Source organism: Lathyrus oleraceus, chromosome 5, assembly GCF_024323335.1.
Source record: "Lathyrus oleraceus cultivar Zhongwan6 chromosome 5, CAAS_Psat_ZW6_1.0, whole genome shotgun sequence".
Taxonomy (NCBI): domain Eukaryota; kingdom Viridiplantae; phylum Streptophyta; class Magnoliopsida; order Fabales; family Fabaceae; genus Lathyrus; species Lathyrus oleraceus.
Genome location: NC_066583.1, coordinates 51,282,860 through 51,298,835, shown reverse-complemented (window position 1 = coordinate 51,298,835; position 15,976 = coordinate 51,282,860). Strand labels below are relative to the sequence as shown.

The 15,976-nt window shown below is 38.4% G+C and overlaps 1 protein-coding gene across 1 annotated transcript; it reads right to left on the bottom strand.

Moving 5' to 3' along the window:
* Positions 1-1,963: 1,963 nt before the first annotated feature.
* Positions 1,964-5,576, bottom strand: LOC127083863 (receptor protein-tyrosine kinase CEPR1). Its single transcript, XM_051024211.1, has 2 exons — positions 2,912-5,576; positions 1,964-2,567 (listed from the first exon to the last, which is right to left on the bottom strand). The coding sequence occupies exons 1-2, from the start codon at positions 5,397-5,399 to the stop codon at positions 2,170-2,172; spliced, it is 2,886 nt and encodes a 961-aa protein (XP_050880168.1). The 5' UTR covers positions 5,400-5,576; the 3' UTR covers positions 1,964-2,169.
* Between the last annotated feature and the right edge of the window lie 10,400 nt (positions 5,577-15,976).

The window sequence follows — 15,976 nt, the reverse complement described above, 5'->3', positions numbered from 1 at the left end:
TTTAATTGAAATGAGTGTGATATATATTCCACCCTTTGGTGTCTTTTCATGAGAAAATCCAAGATCTAAAGAATATATTACGTAGATATTATTACATTTCTCTAACTCAATTTGGTTATTATTTTTAGTCCATCAAAAGAAAAGAATAGAATATGCAGCAATTATTAAATAAATCATTCCAATTGTACTTAAACATGAACATACCTGTCCTAATATTAGCTTCTTCTCACAGCCAAGCATGCTTTATAATTTGATACCTTATGTCTTTTTCTTCACAATATCAAAATACTATTCTTCTTATTATTTCGAACCTTGTAACTTTTTTTTCTTTATTCTTATGGACTCTCCACCATGCTAGACCTAAGGAATTTCTTTGTTGTATTTCTGAATCTTATTCTTCTAGACTTGACCCTACTATCCACTCATAATGCAAATGAAATTAATACACATAAATGTAGATATATATAGTTGTATAGTTTGTATACACACACGTGTGCTAACTATGTCTTCATTGTTTGTATACAAGGTAGCAAGAATGTGCTATAATTTGCTTTAGAACATGATTTAAAGGTTTTCTAATATTGTTGTTTCGTTTTTCATGTTTTTTATTATATGCTAAGTTACAATAAAAGTATACTCATAAATGTGATAAGTAACTTACATCCGAATTTTAATAAGATATAAGAGTACGATAATTTGAATTTCTTATCATTTATATTTTCACATCAAATTCAATAATATCGAATATGAGTTGATGTATTGAAAAACGAGATTGCATAAGATAAGACAACATATAAAATTAGTCTTCCAACATTTAATAAGTGTTTAAGAGAAGTGGAAATATGCAAGTGTGAATGAGAAGAATATCTGTGTATGACTCTTAGTCACACTTACATAAAAGTGAGGATTATACCTATCTTGATGATCCGACTTGGATTAAATGTTGAGGGTCAATAAATGTATATCAATGATGGAGATGAAAGTGATGACGAGTGATGTGTTCCAATGCGATGCTCTAAACTGGATTGGACGGTCAAGTTAGACCGAAATTATTTTCCCTTTGGTTGGCACAAAATAAACTTGAATAAAAACCTTTAAATATGTGTTTTATATTAAAGTGGTTTACCATAATTTTTCCAAATCTATATGATACCAAAAAAGCACTAATTAATCTAGACCCAAAATATCACATCAAGCGTTCTAGGGGGTAGGATGATTAGGTTTAGTCAAATACCAAACTAAAACTTCCTTTCAATAAACTTAAAAAGCATTTAATTTGTGAGTGGAAATTCATCACACACTAACAATGGTTAAATATGATTGATGCCTTCCTCTCTTTCCCCTTAGCTAGGTCTCAACTCAATCTAGCAAAACAATCAATCTACACAAGAAAAAAAAAGTAAGCAATAAGAGAGAAAAGCATAATCTTAAATGCTTCTCCTTTCTTCTCTTTCACTAGCTAATTAAAATGGAGACAAGATGCTCTCATCAAATATCAATCATTCCATTCATCTTTTCTATTTCTCCACTTCATATATCTTTTAGTAAAGGGCCCCCCCACATACAAATAATGCCACAATATTGTATTTAGAATCTAGAACCCATTTTCATTTTTAATATATAATAAAATAAAGTAGGTCCATGTGAATCAATCCTTTTGGTCCTCACTATTATATGCTTCTTTTGTTGGAGCCATCTTCAACCCTCAAAATCAAGGTGATGGATGATATTTAGAAGAAAAAAACAAATTCCAAAAGCATCTATAGGAATCATTGCAAGAGTGTGCTCTTAACGCGCCTAAAAAATATCGATACCATATCTATATTATTGTAAATCGTCTATCAGATATCTATAATATCGATACTGATCTTATAATCGCAAATGATCGAATTTAAATATCTTTAAGAATTATGTAAAACTGTTCTTACTACTTAAATATTAATAGAAAAAAGAAAGTAGCATATAAGTAAAAAAAACAAAGTCAAAGATATATAGAATCTACAAAGTACTTGTCTAGAAGAAAAACAAAAAACATTATGGTAATTTGTTATCCACTATACAATGAGTCTCTCATTTATATTACATCACAACAAAAGAGAGACTCTTATATTTATATATTTTTATGCTCCATCTTACCCCTTAATTAAGCTACTTAACTTAACAATAAAACTATAACTCAAATGGTTTCTTAACTAAATTAACATTTGTTGATACTTCCTTAGTTGACAACTTGCAAGAATCAGAACTTTTTGGTTCTGCCTCAATCAGAAGCTGAACAACCTCTTTCATGGTTGGTCTACTAGCCGGTGCTTTGTAACTGCATCGGATCGCAATTCTCAAAACCTTAACCATGTCATCTTTGAATGAACATGATAGCTTTGGATCAAAAACTTCACTTGGTCTAGCTCCTTCTTTGCCTTCTACTTTGTTTGAAACCCAAAAGACAATGTTTCTGTTTTCTCCAAATTCTGACTCAATTGGCTTTCTACCAGTTAAGAGCTCCATCAAAATCACACCAAAACTGTACACATCACACTTTGTTGTAGCCCTTGGTGAATAGGCATATTCTGTCACACCATCAAAACAAATATTCAACAAGTTTACAATATCATAGTAAGATTACTTAACACTCAAGTTAACCATAATTTTTTTTGAAAATTCAGTATCCGGCCCTAGAAATGACTAGGTCAATCCCACAGTCCACCTGCGGAGGCAGGACTTGCCTGACACAAAAAATTGTTAGCACCTAACAGGACTTAGACCTGATGTCTCAAACCTTCGTCAACAAACCAACTCCTGAAATTACACTTACGTTAACCACGTAACTAGTTCATTAATCGTAAATTACCGACATATTCTTATGTAAATACTCAAAAAATATGCAACCACATGAGAGTGAGAGTTTATTTACCTGGGGCTAGGTAACCATATGTTCCTGCAATGACAGTGGTAGTGGAATCCTTTCCACCTCTTGCTTGCAAAACCTTAGCAATCCCAAAATCAGCAACCTTAGGATGATAATCTTCATCCAAGAGAATATTAGTTGACTTAATATCTCTATGGATAATAGGAAAAACCAAATCATGATGAAGGTATGCAAGACCTTGAGCAATTCCAAGTGCAATCCTATGCCTTGTAGGCCAATCCAAATGAATCCAACCCTTGTGAAGTGAATCATACAAAGTACCATTTGGCATGTACTCATAAACCAACAAACTACAATCCAAACTCGAGAAGCAACAATATAACTTAACTATGTTCTTGTGCCTTATGCTTCCCAATGTTTCCACCTCAGCTTTCAATGCTTTGTCCACGAATAACGCGTCTTCGGGCGACGAGTCCTTCGAGCTTCGGCTCCAAAGGCGTTTAACCGCGACAACATCGCCACTTTTCAGCTCGATTTTGTATACGGTCCCTGACCCTCCATGTCCCATAATGTTCTTATCAACCAAAGACTCAACAATCTCTCTTTGATCAAAGCTAATCATGTGAAAGCTTTTAACATCATAAGAGAAAAAGGATGAAGAGAGTGTGTCCTCGTGATCGACCGCAGCCGCGTCTTTGCTGCATCTTTTTTTCAAGAACAAACCAGCACCTACAAAAATCAAAATCACAGACACACCAGCCACCCAGATAGTGTTCATCTTCTTACTCTTGTAACCATGTGAACATAGTGGGAAGTTTTTTTGATCAGACGAATTCGCATACACCGGAATCACCACGCATAGACCAGGATTTCCTGCAAAGCTTTCCACTAAACCTCCTTTAATCAGTTTAGGAGGAATTGGACCAGAAAGAAGATTGTGTGAGAAGTTAATGGAATTAGGCAACAACACGGAGAGGCTTTCGGGGATGTTTCCGGTTAAGAGATTATTCGAAAGATCAAGAAGGTTAAGTGATTCCAAAGAAGAAAGTGAACCAGGAATAGAAGAATTCAACTTGTTGCCTTGTAGCATAAGCAAGTTAAGCTTTCTAAGGTTACCGATTTCCGAAGGGATTGGACCGAAAAGAAAGTTATAACTGAAATCAATTTTGACAAGGTTATAAGCTCTAGAGATTGTTGGCGTGATTTCTCCTGAAATCTTGTTCCTCTGAAGGAAAAGTTCAGACAGGTTTCTTGAGTTTCCGTTAATCTCAGGAATCGAACCGGTTAAATTGTTACTACTCAAATCAATGATTGAAACATGAGGTAAACTCAAAAGTCCTTTTGGAACTGAACCTTGTAAACGGTTATTACTGACACGAAACCGTAACAGAAACATGCAGTTCGCGTAACTTTCTGGTATAAAACCAGATAAAAAGTTATCCAAAACAAGAAAATATAACAGTTTACCTCCTTCACAGACATGTTCTGGTAAAGGACCAGACAATTTGTTTTCAGACAAATCAACAAGAGCCATTCCTGAGAACTGTCCTAGTTTCTTAGGAATATGTCCGCTTAAGAAATTGTCGTAAAGCGACAACATTCGGAGAGTTGTTGAGGTTTCTATTTCATCTGGAATTTGACCTGTGAGACTGTTATTGTAAAGCTGAAGAACTTGAAGCTTTGGAAGTTTACAAACAGAAGAAGGGATTGTTCCGGTTAGCTTGTTTACCGACATATCCAAATCGATGAGTTCGGTTAAGTTTCCGAGCTCTTCTGGAATGTTACCAACAAGGTGGTAGTTATAGTAAAGTTCAAGCTGTTGCAAGTTTTTCAACAAACCAAGCTCTTTTGGAATTTGACCTGTGAGGAAATTTCCACTCAATTCAAGATCAATGAGAGTTGTTATGTTTGATATGGATGGTGGAATTTGACCATGCAGCATGCATGTTGATAGAACCATGGATTTGAGATTTTTCAATCTTTCAAAGCTTTTTGGTAACTCCCATAGATTGAACCCATTGTTTTCGTTGAAGTTGAGAATTTCGAGGTTTGTGAGATTGAAAACTGACATAGGGAAGTCCCCGGTGAAGGAGTTATACGATAAGTCGAGGATTCTGAGAGCTTTCAAAGATGAGAAATCCGGAAGTGTTCCTGACTGGTGCATCTGGTTCATGATCAACTTTTCTATACGAGAACAGTTGATTATGTTGTTTATCGGAAACTTGACTTTTGTCTTACCGAGGTTTATGACGCGTAAATTTGGAAGGTAAGAACAAAAATCTGTAGGGAAATTTCCCGAAAGCGACGACCAACCTGAAAAATCGAGTTTTATAATATCGCCTTTGTTATCGCATGTGATTCCGGTGAAATCACATACTGGTTTTTCGACGTTGCTTGCGCCCCAATCAAAAGGATAGTTTCCTTTGAGAGAGTCTTTCATGACAGAAAAAAACTGAGTTTGGTTTGTATTGATAGCATGTGACATATGGATCATGAAAAAAACAAGAAGTATGAGTCTAAAGAAGTGAGTCATTTTGATATTTGAGGAGAGGGAGAGAGAGAAAGAGAGAGAGGAATTTGAAGTGTAAGAGATTTTGCAAAGAAAGAGAAGAGGGAGAGATGTATATAAGATGGAGAGATTTGAGTGGATGAGTTTGGGAAAAGTAGGTTCTTGTTGTAGTCTTAGTATTGGGAGAGAGGAGTGAACATCTTTAGGTAAAGAGACTTTATGTTTATACTCAATTCCACTATGTGTAAAGAGGAATAAAGGGTGATTATTTTAGGGTGTAGGGATAAAAAAGGAAGTGAAATAATTGTGGAGAGGAAAAATAATTGTCTTTATGAGATAGATGCAAGAGAGAAAAAAAAGAAAGGAAAATTGTGATGGGGATATTATGGAACAAGAAATATCATAAAAGAAGATTGAAAAGATAATAATTGGAGAAGGTATTTTTGAGAAAGTATACTTTATGCTAATATATCATCAAGAATAAAACTTCATGTGATTCTACTCACTTTTTGTTTCATAGAGATTTTACATCATCTTTTATAGTGTAGGGTGTAATAAGTTTTTATGTGTATAACATTTTAAAGTGTAATTATAACAAGTAAAATAATACAATATATAGAGAAATGAGATGTTGGTTTTCACAGTAAATTCCACTTATTTCCTATATTCAATATACAGTAAATTCCACTTAAATATATATGTATTTTAAATATTCTCAATATTGATGTTTGAATTTTATCTTTTGTTGAAATATTCCTTTTCTTTTATTGTTTTTGAATTTTACACTAACTAAGAGAGAAATAGAAACGTATATTGGTTCAATTATCTTTGAAATTTTTGTTAGCATCAAAAGGTAGGGGACTATTATATATTCTATGTTTAATCAAATATATAAAAAAAGATAAGGGACCATGCATGCTCATTCTTGAAGTGAACATGTCATAGCTAGTGCATCCTTGTTTGTTTGTTTTCCCTCTCTCTATATATATCTCTTGGTAAAGCAAATGCACTATATCCTATATTAATGTGTTTTATAAAAGAGAATAAGAACATACAAGGATTGCTAGTTGCAATATCTTGTTGTAAGGATAAAGATGAACTTGGCCACCAAATCATTCTTTGGGACCATTGTGTTTACTTCATATAGAGGTTTTCTATTTTGTTTCATCACAAAACAAATGTTAGTTAGTAAATTGTTAATTTAACCTGATTAAAAAAATATTGCCAATTGTCTAGCTTGCATGGGTTGGACTAATCCTCAATTGAAATTTCCATCTCTTACTTCAAAGCTTCCATCATCAAGATAATGTAAATGAGATATGTAACGGTATGGAACTAAAATAAAAAATCTACAATTTAAAATACAAAACATGTAATTTAAAAAACAAAACATGTCTTAATCTATGTAGTTTATGGATTATAAGTTAGTGTTGTAACAAATTATCTTAAAGTCAAGGAACTCTGTTGAAGTTAATAAATTATTGATTTGCATTAAATGTCTATGAACCCAACCGATTAGAAAAATGTATTTGTTTAACATAAGATGAAACTATAAAAGATGAATCCAACCGATTAGAAAAGTGATAGTTTCATCTTTTATAGTGAAGTTACTTACCCGACAAGTTAACTTCATTAAATGTCTATGAACCCAACCGATTAGAAAAGTGATTCTACTCACTTTTTGTTTCATAGAGATTTTACATCATCTTTTAGTCAAGTTATTTGAGATTAGTGAAGTTACTTACCCGGCAAGTTAACTTCATTATAGATGAAACTATCATGTTGAGTCATGTTATAACTAACATAACTACTAGATAGTTAAGAAGTGGTTATAAGTTAGCTAACACATCTAACTGATTACAAATTCTGTATATATTGAATGACTTAGCATCTCATGGTAGATTTTGTGTAATTCTTTCTTTTATCAATGCAATGCTAGTTGTTCAATATCGTTCATTGGAGTTTTAACTCTATTTTCACATGGTATCATCACCTGTAGCTTTATCATCACCATTACCGCTGCATAATTACATCTCTTTCACAAATCTCAACCTGTTTTTCATCTTCTTCCATTGATCATTCTTCTTTTCTCGGTTTCTTTTTCTTTTTCTACTTCAACAATGTCAACTGAAAGCCTTTCGAGCATCCATAGTGGTCATGCTCCTGCTTCAAATCTCAACAAGGGATATCAAAATGATACTCTAAATCCTTATTTCATGCATCATAACGAAAACACTGCATTGGTGTTTGTTACTCCATTATTGAATGCAGGAAATTATCACTATTTGTCGAGGTCGATGACCACGGCTCTGTGTTTCAAGAATAAGCTGCGTTTTATCAGATGAAAATCGTGATTCTATAGCATGAGATCGATGCAACACGATGATCATCTCGTGGTTAAACAACTATGTTGATTCTAAGATTTATCATATCACTTTATGGATGGAAACCGCATCAAGCATATGGAAAAAGCTAAAAGATCGGTTCTATCATGGTGATGTGTTTAAAATCTCAGATATTCAAGAAGAAATTTACACTCTAAAACAAGGTGATTCTTCTTGTCGCGACGCGAAAAATACAGAGTAACCACCGAACTTTATTTATTCTAAAGGAAAGGGAAAATATCGGTAAAACCCTTAAAATAAAAGAAGATGGTCGTCACAACCAAATTCGGGTTTTGAAGTCGGTTATGCAAGGGGAAGATATTAACACCCCTCACATCCATTATACTCAATGGAAACTATTTTGATTGTTCTTTGCAGGGATGATTGTTATTATCTAAAGGTTACTTGCGATTGGTTTTAATTAAGGGGAAAATAATTTATTAATTAATACGCTCGCCAAGGTTTCAAACACTTGTGCCTACATATTCTCATAGTGCAATGAGAAAATTAGAGCTTTGTAGTTCGTGGTAGAAAACTACGTATCTATTGGTTATTTTTAGGGAACAATGTTATAATCGTATCCTAGAAGTGCTTTGATATTAGTTGATTTTGATCCTCGCTCGGATGCCCTAAGCTTTTAGTTTGACTGTTAAGGAAAGGATTATAGCAGTTCTTTTAGGAAAAGAAAATTGTTGTTTTGAAAAGGGTTTGTGAATGAATTGAAAAATATTTATGAAATGGTGAAGGTATTGTTTGGACCAAGATTGTGTTGTTTGAACCCATATAGTGGTGTTTGAACCAGGGGTGTGGTATTTAACTAATAAATGATGATTAACCAATACATAGTTGTAGGGTTTTTGTCTAGATTCGGGGATCAATACCTATAAAGGGGGTTTGCCTAAACTTTGGGTCTGACAAGGCAAGCATGCAAGAGATGAGAGTTTGCCTAAGCACTGAGTTTGATAAGGCAAATATGCATGAGGAGGCTTTTCCTAAGCACCAGGTGTAACACCTCAAAATTTGCCCTCCTCTCTTGGGACTAGCTTAACATATTGCATATCATTGTTAGGTCATTAGGCATTGCATATTTGCATATCATGTGGCAACAAGCAAGTCATCCTCCTAGGTCTTGATCAGAAGATAAGGAGGTCAAAAGATTCAAGCTGAGGGTTTCATTGGATTGATCACTAACCATCTGAGGATGTGTGATTCAGATTATGGTTTCTTGATTCCTCAAGGAGATTGAGCTTCATCTTGGTTGAAATGGTACATCATCATCATCATGGTCTTGTCATCACCAAGAGATTAATCAGATACCTTGAGATTAGGGTTTTGACCACTGGTCAACCCTAATCAGTTGAATCATCTGCATTGGGCCAGTCAGGGCTTGGCAAGGAGATGAGGGTTTCAGTGGATATGGGGATCATCATATGATTATATTGAGCTTATGGAAGCTAGGATTTTATCATTGAGCCATTTCATCAGGAGTTTGAAGCTCAAGTTCATCAGTCAAGCTGAAATTCATCTATCAGTCAGAAAAGTCAACTGCGGTCAACTGTGCCTAAAATGATGGATTAGGAGGTGGGAGAGGGTTAGATACACTTCATTCATGTCTAAACAAGTTTCATTTGGCATTTCAAATATCAAGAATGAAGAAAATAAAGTCAGATGAAAACTTTCCAAAAATAGAAAGTGACTTGTAATTGAAAACTGCCAAAAAGGGAAAGTTTTTTCTCCTCAAAATTACGTGTCCAAAAATGCTTCAAATGAAATTTTGTTCAACATGAAAGTTGTAGATCTTGCTCTCACCTTTCCAAAAAGTCCAAGAACATGAATTTCTCATTTGTGGTTGGCAAGTTATGGATTGATCTTTGTCAAGGAAAGTTGAATTTCAAAGTGGCATAACTCTTGATTCACAAGGCCAATTCATGTGGTTCTTTTTTGAGCAAACCACATTTGACATGTACTTTCATAATGCATCATCACATTTCATCAAAATTCATCACATAAAAAGTCCATTTTTCAAGTGAATTAATTTTAAAAAGTGGAGGGAAAAAGTGATTTTGCAAAATAAGCAGGGCATACACATAATTTCACTTGCATCAGCTCACAAACATGTTTTAAAACTTGCTCCAAAACAGATTTTTGAGTGAATTTGAAGGGAAATTCATGCACTATTCACCATGCATTTTCATGCATAGGGTGAAAACTCAATTTGCCAAAACACTCCCTAATTCATTCATTTCATTCATTTGGCTTAAACATGATTAGAGAGTGATTAGTAGAGCATATATATACTCTAATCATAACAGAATTTGAGAGGTTAATCACTTTTTCACCATTTTTGGATCTTGAAACTTTTTCCCTCCAAAATTTTCTCTCAATCAAAACTTGAAAATTCTCCACATAGCATAGCATTTTTCTTCCATATTCTGGTTTATTGAGTGTAGTGGATGAAGAATCAAGCATTGGATCATTGAATTCGAGCAAAAATCAAGCACACTCCAAGCAAATTCATGAAGATGGAAGTGGAAAATTAATCAAGATCTAGGCCATTACAAGCTCCAATTTCGTCATAAAGCTTCAAGACATCAATATAGGAGTGGATCTGGACACTATAAGAGCTTGAATCGCTGGTTTTATTGTTCTGCTCTTCAAGAGGTACACTAAGTTGCTTACAGTTCTTTAAGAACTTGCTTGCTGTTGCTTGGTTTTTAAACCAATTGAGGTAGAATTTCTATTCTCCATGTAGTCTGGAAGACCTGGCCTGTTACTTGGCCAGGCAAACTGTCTGAAGTCCTCCTTAAGAGGCGATGTTTGTGCTTGTTTACTTTTGTGCCAAGCAGGTAAAGACCTTGATTAAGGCAATTGGTGGAAGCCAAGGGATATGCAATCTATCCCCCACTATTCTGTTGAGTCGTCCCTCTGCTCACACCACTGTGTTGATGCATTGGGATACAAACCCAAGATCTTGTACTTTGTACAGTTGTGTCAGAGTCTTTGAGTGTAGAAGGGTTCCTCCTTTCTGAACCCACACTCCTTTGTCAGAAGCTCTCCCTGGACAGGGATAAGAGCTGTGAAGTCTAATCTTCACTCACCTTTCATCTGGCTTCACCTTAGCCCCTCAATGGCAAGGTTAAGAGCTAATTCTACCCTTGTACAGATGACTTGCCTCGGCAGTCGAACCCTTTGTTTGAGCCTCACTTGACTGGATATAGTGTGTGCTTTGTGAATATTTGCTTGAGATGCTTGTTTTGTTTATGCTTGCATGCTTGCTTGCTTCCTGGATAGGATTAGCTTGCTGTTGTGCAAGTAGGTAGAAACCATAACATAGGGAAATGATGCATGATAACACTAGGCTCGAGTACAGCTCCCTGGTAGTGTGTCTCCCCTTTGTTTCTGGTTAGGAGATAGTTTCTCCCCTGTTTAGGGGAACTACATCGCCCTGATCCTCGTTCCAGACGAGGTATGTAGGCAGGAGGTCGTGCGAGGTCTCTCCGGGCACTTTTTTTCCTTTTTGTGTGTGTTTGTTTGACAGTTGCTAGGCTCAAGTTCCCGACTCCTTAGTAACTTGTTGTCTGTTTGTTCTTGTGTGTCAGGATATGGATGTAAGCCCAGCGATTGGCTGTCCGTATCCTGATTGTGGTTGTTTGGTTCGGAAGCTGACGTAATTCCATCGAGTGGTTGTCGGGTTCCCTGTTTGCCTGTGGGTGTGTGTGTCTTGTTTGGCGTGCGTAAGCCGAACTACAGTAGCTCTGATTCTCGTTCCAGACGAGATATGTAGGCATAGGATGCGATGTCCTAGCGAGCCCTCTTCCTTTTAACCCCACCTGTGTTTGTTTTCGGTGTGTGTGTGTGTGATGTTTTAGCAACCTTTTCTTTCTTTTAGGACGTGGATCCCGTCGAGTACGACGGACGTGAGGGGTGCTAATACCTTCCCCTTGCGTAACCGACTCCCTTACCCTTTCTCTTTGGTCGCGAGACCATGCTTTTTCCAGGTTTCTCTGAGCGTTTCCTTTCCCTATTTTTGGATAAATAACGCGTAGTGGCGGCTCTGTTTGTTTTTTTGTTTTAGCTCGCCGGTTGTTTTTTTCGCGGATGCGACAGCTGGCGACTCTGCTGGGGAATTCACAAGATGTTGACCTGTGCTGGTCCACCTTCCCTAAGCGAGTCCTTCCTAGCGTTCTAGGATAGTTCAGGTTGCTTGTTTTGCTTCATTTATTGCATTTATTATTCTAACAATGTATATATTTGCATAAATATTTGCATAAATATTTGCATGCATCATACTATTATGTTGCCGTCCTCTGTGCAGGTGGTTCCTCTGTTTGGGGTGGGTGTTCTGAGTGGGGCTAAAACCCAGGCCCGAGTATACACCTAGGATTAGCGTGGTCTCATGTCGCTCACATGCCGGTTGGGCACATTGTTGCGACGTGACATACCACAAGCCGGACGAGGTTCATCTGAGAAGTGCTCTTCCAGTGGGGTTTTCCACTCTGGTTGGGTTATCTCTTTTGGGCTATTGACTCTGGTGACCGATCATTTCCCGGATCTTTGGTTTAGACGATCTCAGGAGAGCTACAATGGCACACCCGAAAGGGCAAACCCATTGAGTATCTCTGCCCGATTGTCGAGACCATTATCCGCCTTAGGATGACCTGATTAGAATTTACCTGTGAGGGGAGGGATAATTCTTGCAGATGCATGTTCAGATGGTGACTCAGATGGTGACTTTTTGTTCCGTGGATCAGGGTCATATTTATAAGTCGGATTTATGGTCATTTATTGCCGAGACGCCGGAGTGCTGTCCGTGGTATTTATCAGTGGGGATTCGTTTATTTCAGGATTCCCCGGGCCGATTCAGAGGTTGTAGGTATCTGTTCAGAGATGGTTTGATGATGATGATGTATCTTCAGTTTATTTCGGAACCCGTGGGTTAGATTTGTGGTTACATTTTCCGTCAGATGGTTATGATCAGTTCAGAGACCAGGTTTCAGTGCAGATGATCAGATGGCTTGGAGGATGGCAACGCATTGCATTCATTCATCAGCATCATTACATCTTGCATTTATTTGCATCTAACACATGTTTATCCATATGCAGGGACCCTTTTGATCGAGATTCTGGTTGAGAGATTTCTTAGACATGAAGAGACCCGGTTTGAAGGACGATGTGGCTTACAGTTTCTTTGAACCAGAGATCAGTGTGCTGAAGGATATGATTGCATTGATTGCACCCGACCATGTGGGGATGTTTCGTGAGATGTATGGGGGTATTCTGAAGGTGGTTTTCAGACTCACTAACAGAGACAGGAGCGCCATTCATACTCTTCTCCAGTTCTATGATCCTGAGCTGAGGTGTTTTGTTTTCCCAGACTACTTACTCGGGCCGTTGATGGAGGATTATGCTGATATTTTGGGCCTTCAGATCAGAGATCAGGTTCCTTTCTATGCTACTAAGGAAGAACCTGATATTGGAGGAATTTCCCGTGCTCTTTATTTGAGTCCGGAGATGGTGAAAGGAAGTCTGAAAGAGAAGGGGAAATTGCCTGGTTTTCATTTGAGTTTCCTAGAGGCTAAGGCTAAGGAACAGGCGGAGTTGGGTAACTGGAAAGCTGTCTGTGCTTTGATTGCTGCGGGCATTTATGGGGTCATTCTGTTTCCTAACCAGAAGAACTTCGTGGATATTAATGCCATTCGCTTGTTTGTTCGAGGAAATCCTATTCCCACTTTGATTGGAGATGTCTATTACTCGGTCCATAACCGGAACGAGAAGAGGCGTGGGGGATTGATTAGGTGCTGCGCTCAGTTGCTATACAAGTGGTTTATGGGTTACTTGCCGTCTAAGGGTGCTTTTGTTCTTCTGGGCCAGAATGTTAATTGGGCGACCAAGCTGATGGGTTTGAGGGCCAAAGACATAGATTGGACTCACAGTAGTGGGGTTGGACAAGATTTTATCTGCAGTTGCAGGGGTTTTCCCAATGTCCCGCTTATAGGAGTTCAGGGTTGCATCAATTATAACCCGACACTTCTTAAGAGGCAGATGGGATTTGCTATGGAGCTCCCTCCGTACAAGAGTGAGGTTCAGGAATCTGTGTACTTCCCAGTTGAGGGCAATCAGGCCAGGGTGAAGCAAGTATCTGAGGCGTGGCGCAGCATTCAGAGGAAAGGCAAGGTTTCTTGGGGAAGAGCTAATAACAGATCTTTTCCTCCGTTCGATGACTGGCTCAGTAAGAGAGTAGAGCTTACTTGTCTACCATTTCCTATGGTTGATCCTTGGTATCCGTTGGTTGAAGAGACTCCTTCTACTGTTAGTATGGACGAGTTCTTAGAGATGAAGCGGGAGAGAGATCAGTTGCTCGCAGAGAAGACGGAATTGGAGATGAGTGCTGCTCGGGTTCAGAGAGCTAATCAGGAGATCAGAGTGAAGATGGAAGATCAAGACAAGCGACATGCCTTGGAAGCAAAGCGCTTTGAGATGGATACTGCTTACTATGGAAAGGTCAGTCAAGCCTTGGCATCTTCAGCAAAGGAACATGACGTCACCAAAGAGAGATTGGCTAGAGCTTCACAGATCATTGAGGATCAGAAGAGGAGGCAAATCTTCGTGAGGGATCAGAGGGATGACCGAGTCCGAGTACTCATTGCCGAGTGGGAGGCAAAACTGAAGGTTAAGGAGTCAGAGAATCTGAAGATCATTGCTGAGAGGGACCATTACGTTACTGAGAGAGATCATTACTTCAGGCAGATGAAGATTCACCAGAAAGAGGTGGGGAGATTACAGCAGGAGAATACCGAGCTCAGGCTCGCCGCAGAGTTCGCGAAGATGGAAGATGAGATAGGGCCATCCGTGGGACCCTCATCCAGCTAGATCTTTCATTTGTTGTGGATTACCGTCAGGCTTGTTGACGGAATCTATTTGCTTGTATTTCTTTCCCGATTCTGGAGATTTGTATCTGGTTTGATGTATGACTATGGCATTTATTGTGCATTTTGTTATGTGATGGTTATTTTCATTCAGTGATCAATCTTCAAGCTTTATTTGCGTTACCGTATGCACTCACACAAGCACACACATGGTTGGGGGTATTTTGCTGAACTGTATGATGAATCAAATGCTGAATAACAAAATATTGATGCCGGATTATTACATCTCGATGAAGCCAGGATCGAGAGAAAAAGTGTTCCTCATATGGATAAACACTGCATTCATGCATTGATCATAATAACTTGTGTTTTATTTTGCAGGTATCTGTTGCTAACGTGCTTGATTGTTACAGGAATCATTGCTCGTGCTCGCAGAACTGTACCTTTGCACTCAACTCGTCCTCACAGATACTTTACCAGGCGCAATACTCTTAGACTCATGGATCTCCCGAGTACTGATCTCCTCGAGCTAAAAGACAAGATGAACGAGCTGATCAACATCATGCAAGGCTTTGCGGTTGGTCAGAAAGCTCTAGCTGATAAGGTCGAGAAGCTCGAGCGGGCTTCAGCAGCAAACAGCGGTGTGAACCTGGATGGTGTCTCCAACCAGGGGCTGGGGTCTCGTGATGGCGGTAAGCGGACGACTATTGGTGTGGTGAATAATGCTGCTGGTTTTGGTGGTGCCGGTGGTCAGCCTGGGCCGGGTCAGAATCTGAAGGATGGTCTGTTGCCTCCGTTTTACGGGTTTGATGAGGACAGAAAGGAAGACAGGGAGGCTGATCAATTCTCCATGCATAATGAACCGTTCGTTCCTTACAGTGCTCCGCCGCAGAACAAGGAGATTCAGCTGTTGGCTGAGAAGATTAAAGTGCTGGAAAGTTATGCCACTCCTGGTGTGGTAAATATGTCGAATATGGGCTTGTTGAGGGGATTGTGATCCCGCAGAAGTTTAAGGCGCCCACGTTTGACCGTTACAACGGAAGTTCTTGTCCTGAGACGCATTTGCAGGCTTTTGTCCGCAAGATCTCGACATATACCATGGATCAAAAGCTGTGGATGTATTTCTTCCAGGACAGCCTGTCTGGAGGCTCACTGGAATGGTACACCAAGCTCAAGTCCTCGGATATAAAGAATTGGCAGGATCTCGGGGACGCGTTCTTCAAGCAATATCAGTTCAACGCTGACATGGCTCCGAGTCGTACCCAGCTGCAGGGTATGTCTCAGAAAAATAACGAGGGGTTTAAGGAATATGCCCAACGGGTGAGAGAGTTGGCGGCCAGAGTGCAACCTC

What these genes read in the sequence shown, in the direction of transcription:
- LOC127083863 (XM_051024211.1), bottom strand. Translation starts at nt 5,399, where the DNA reads ATGACTCACTTCTTTAGACTCATACTTCTTGTTTTTTTCATGATCCAT. An exon ending in ATATGGTTACCTAGCCCCAG is followed by an intron (nt 2,568 to 2,911) that starts GTAAATAAACTC and finishes ATGGTGTGACAG; the next exon opens with AATATGCCTATTCACCAAGG.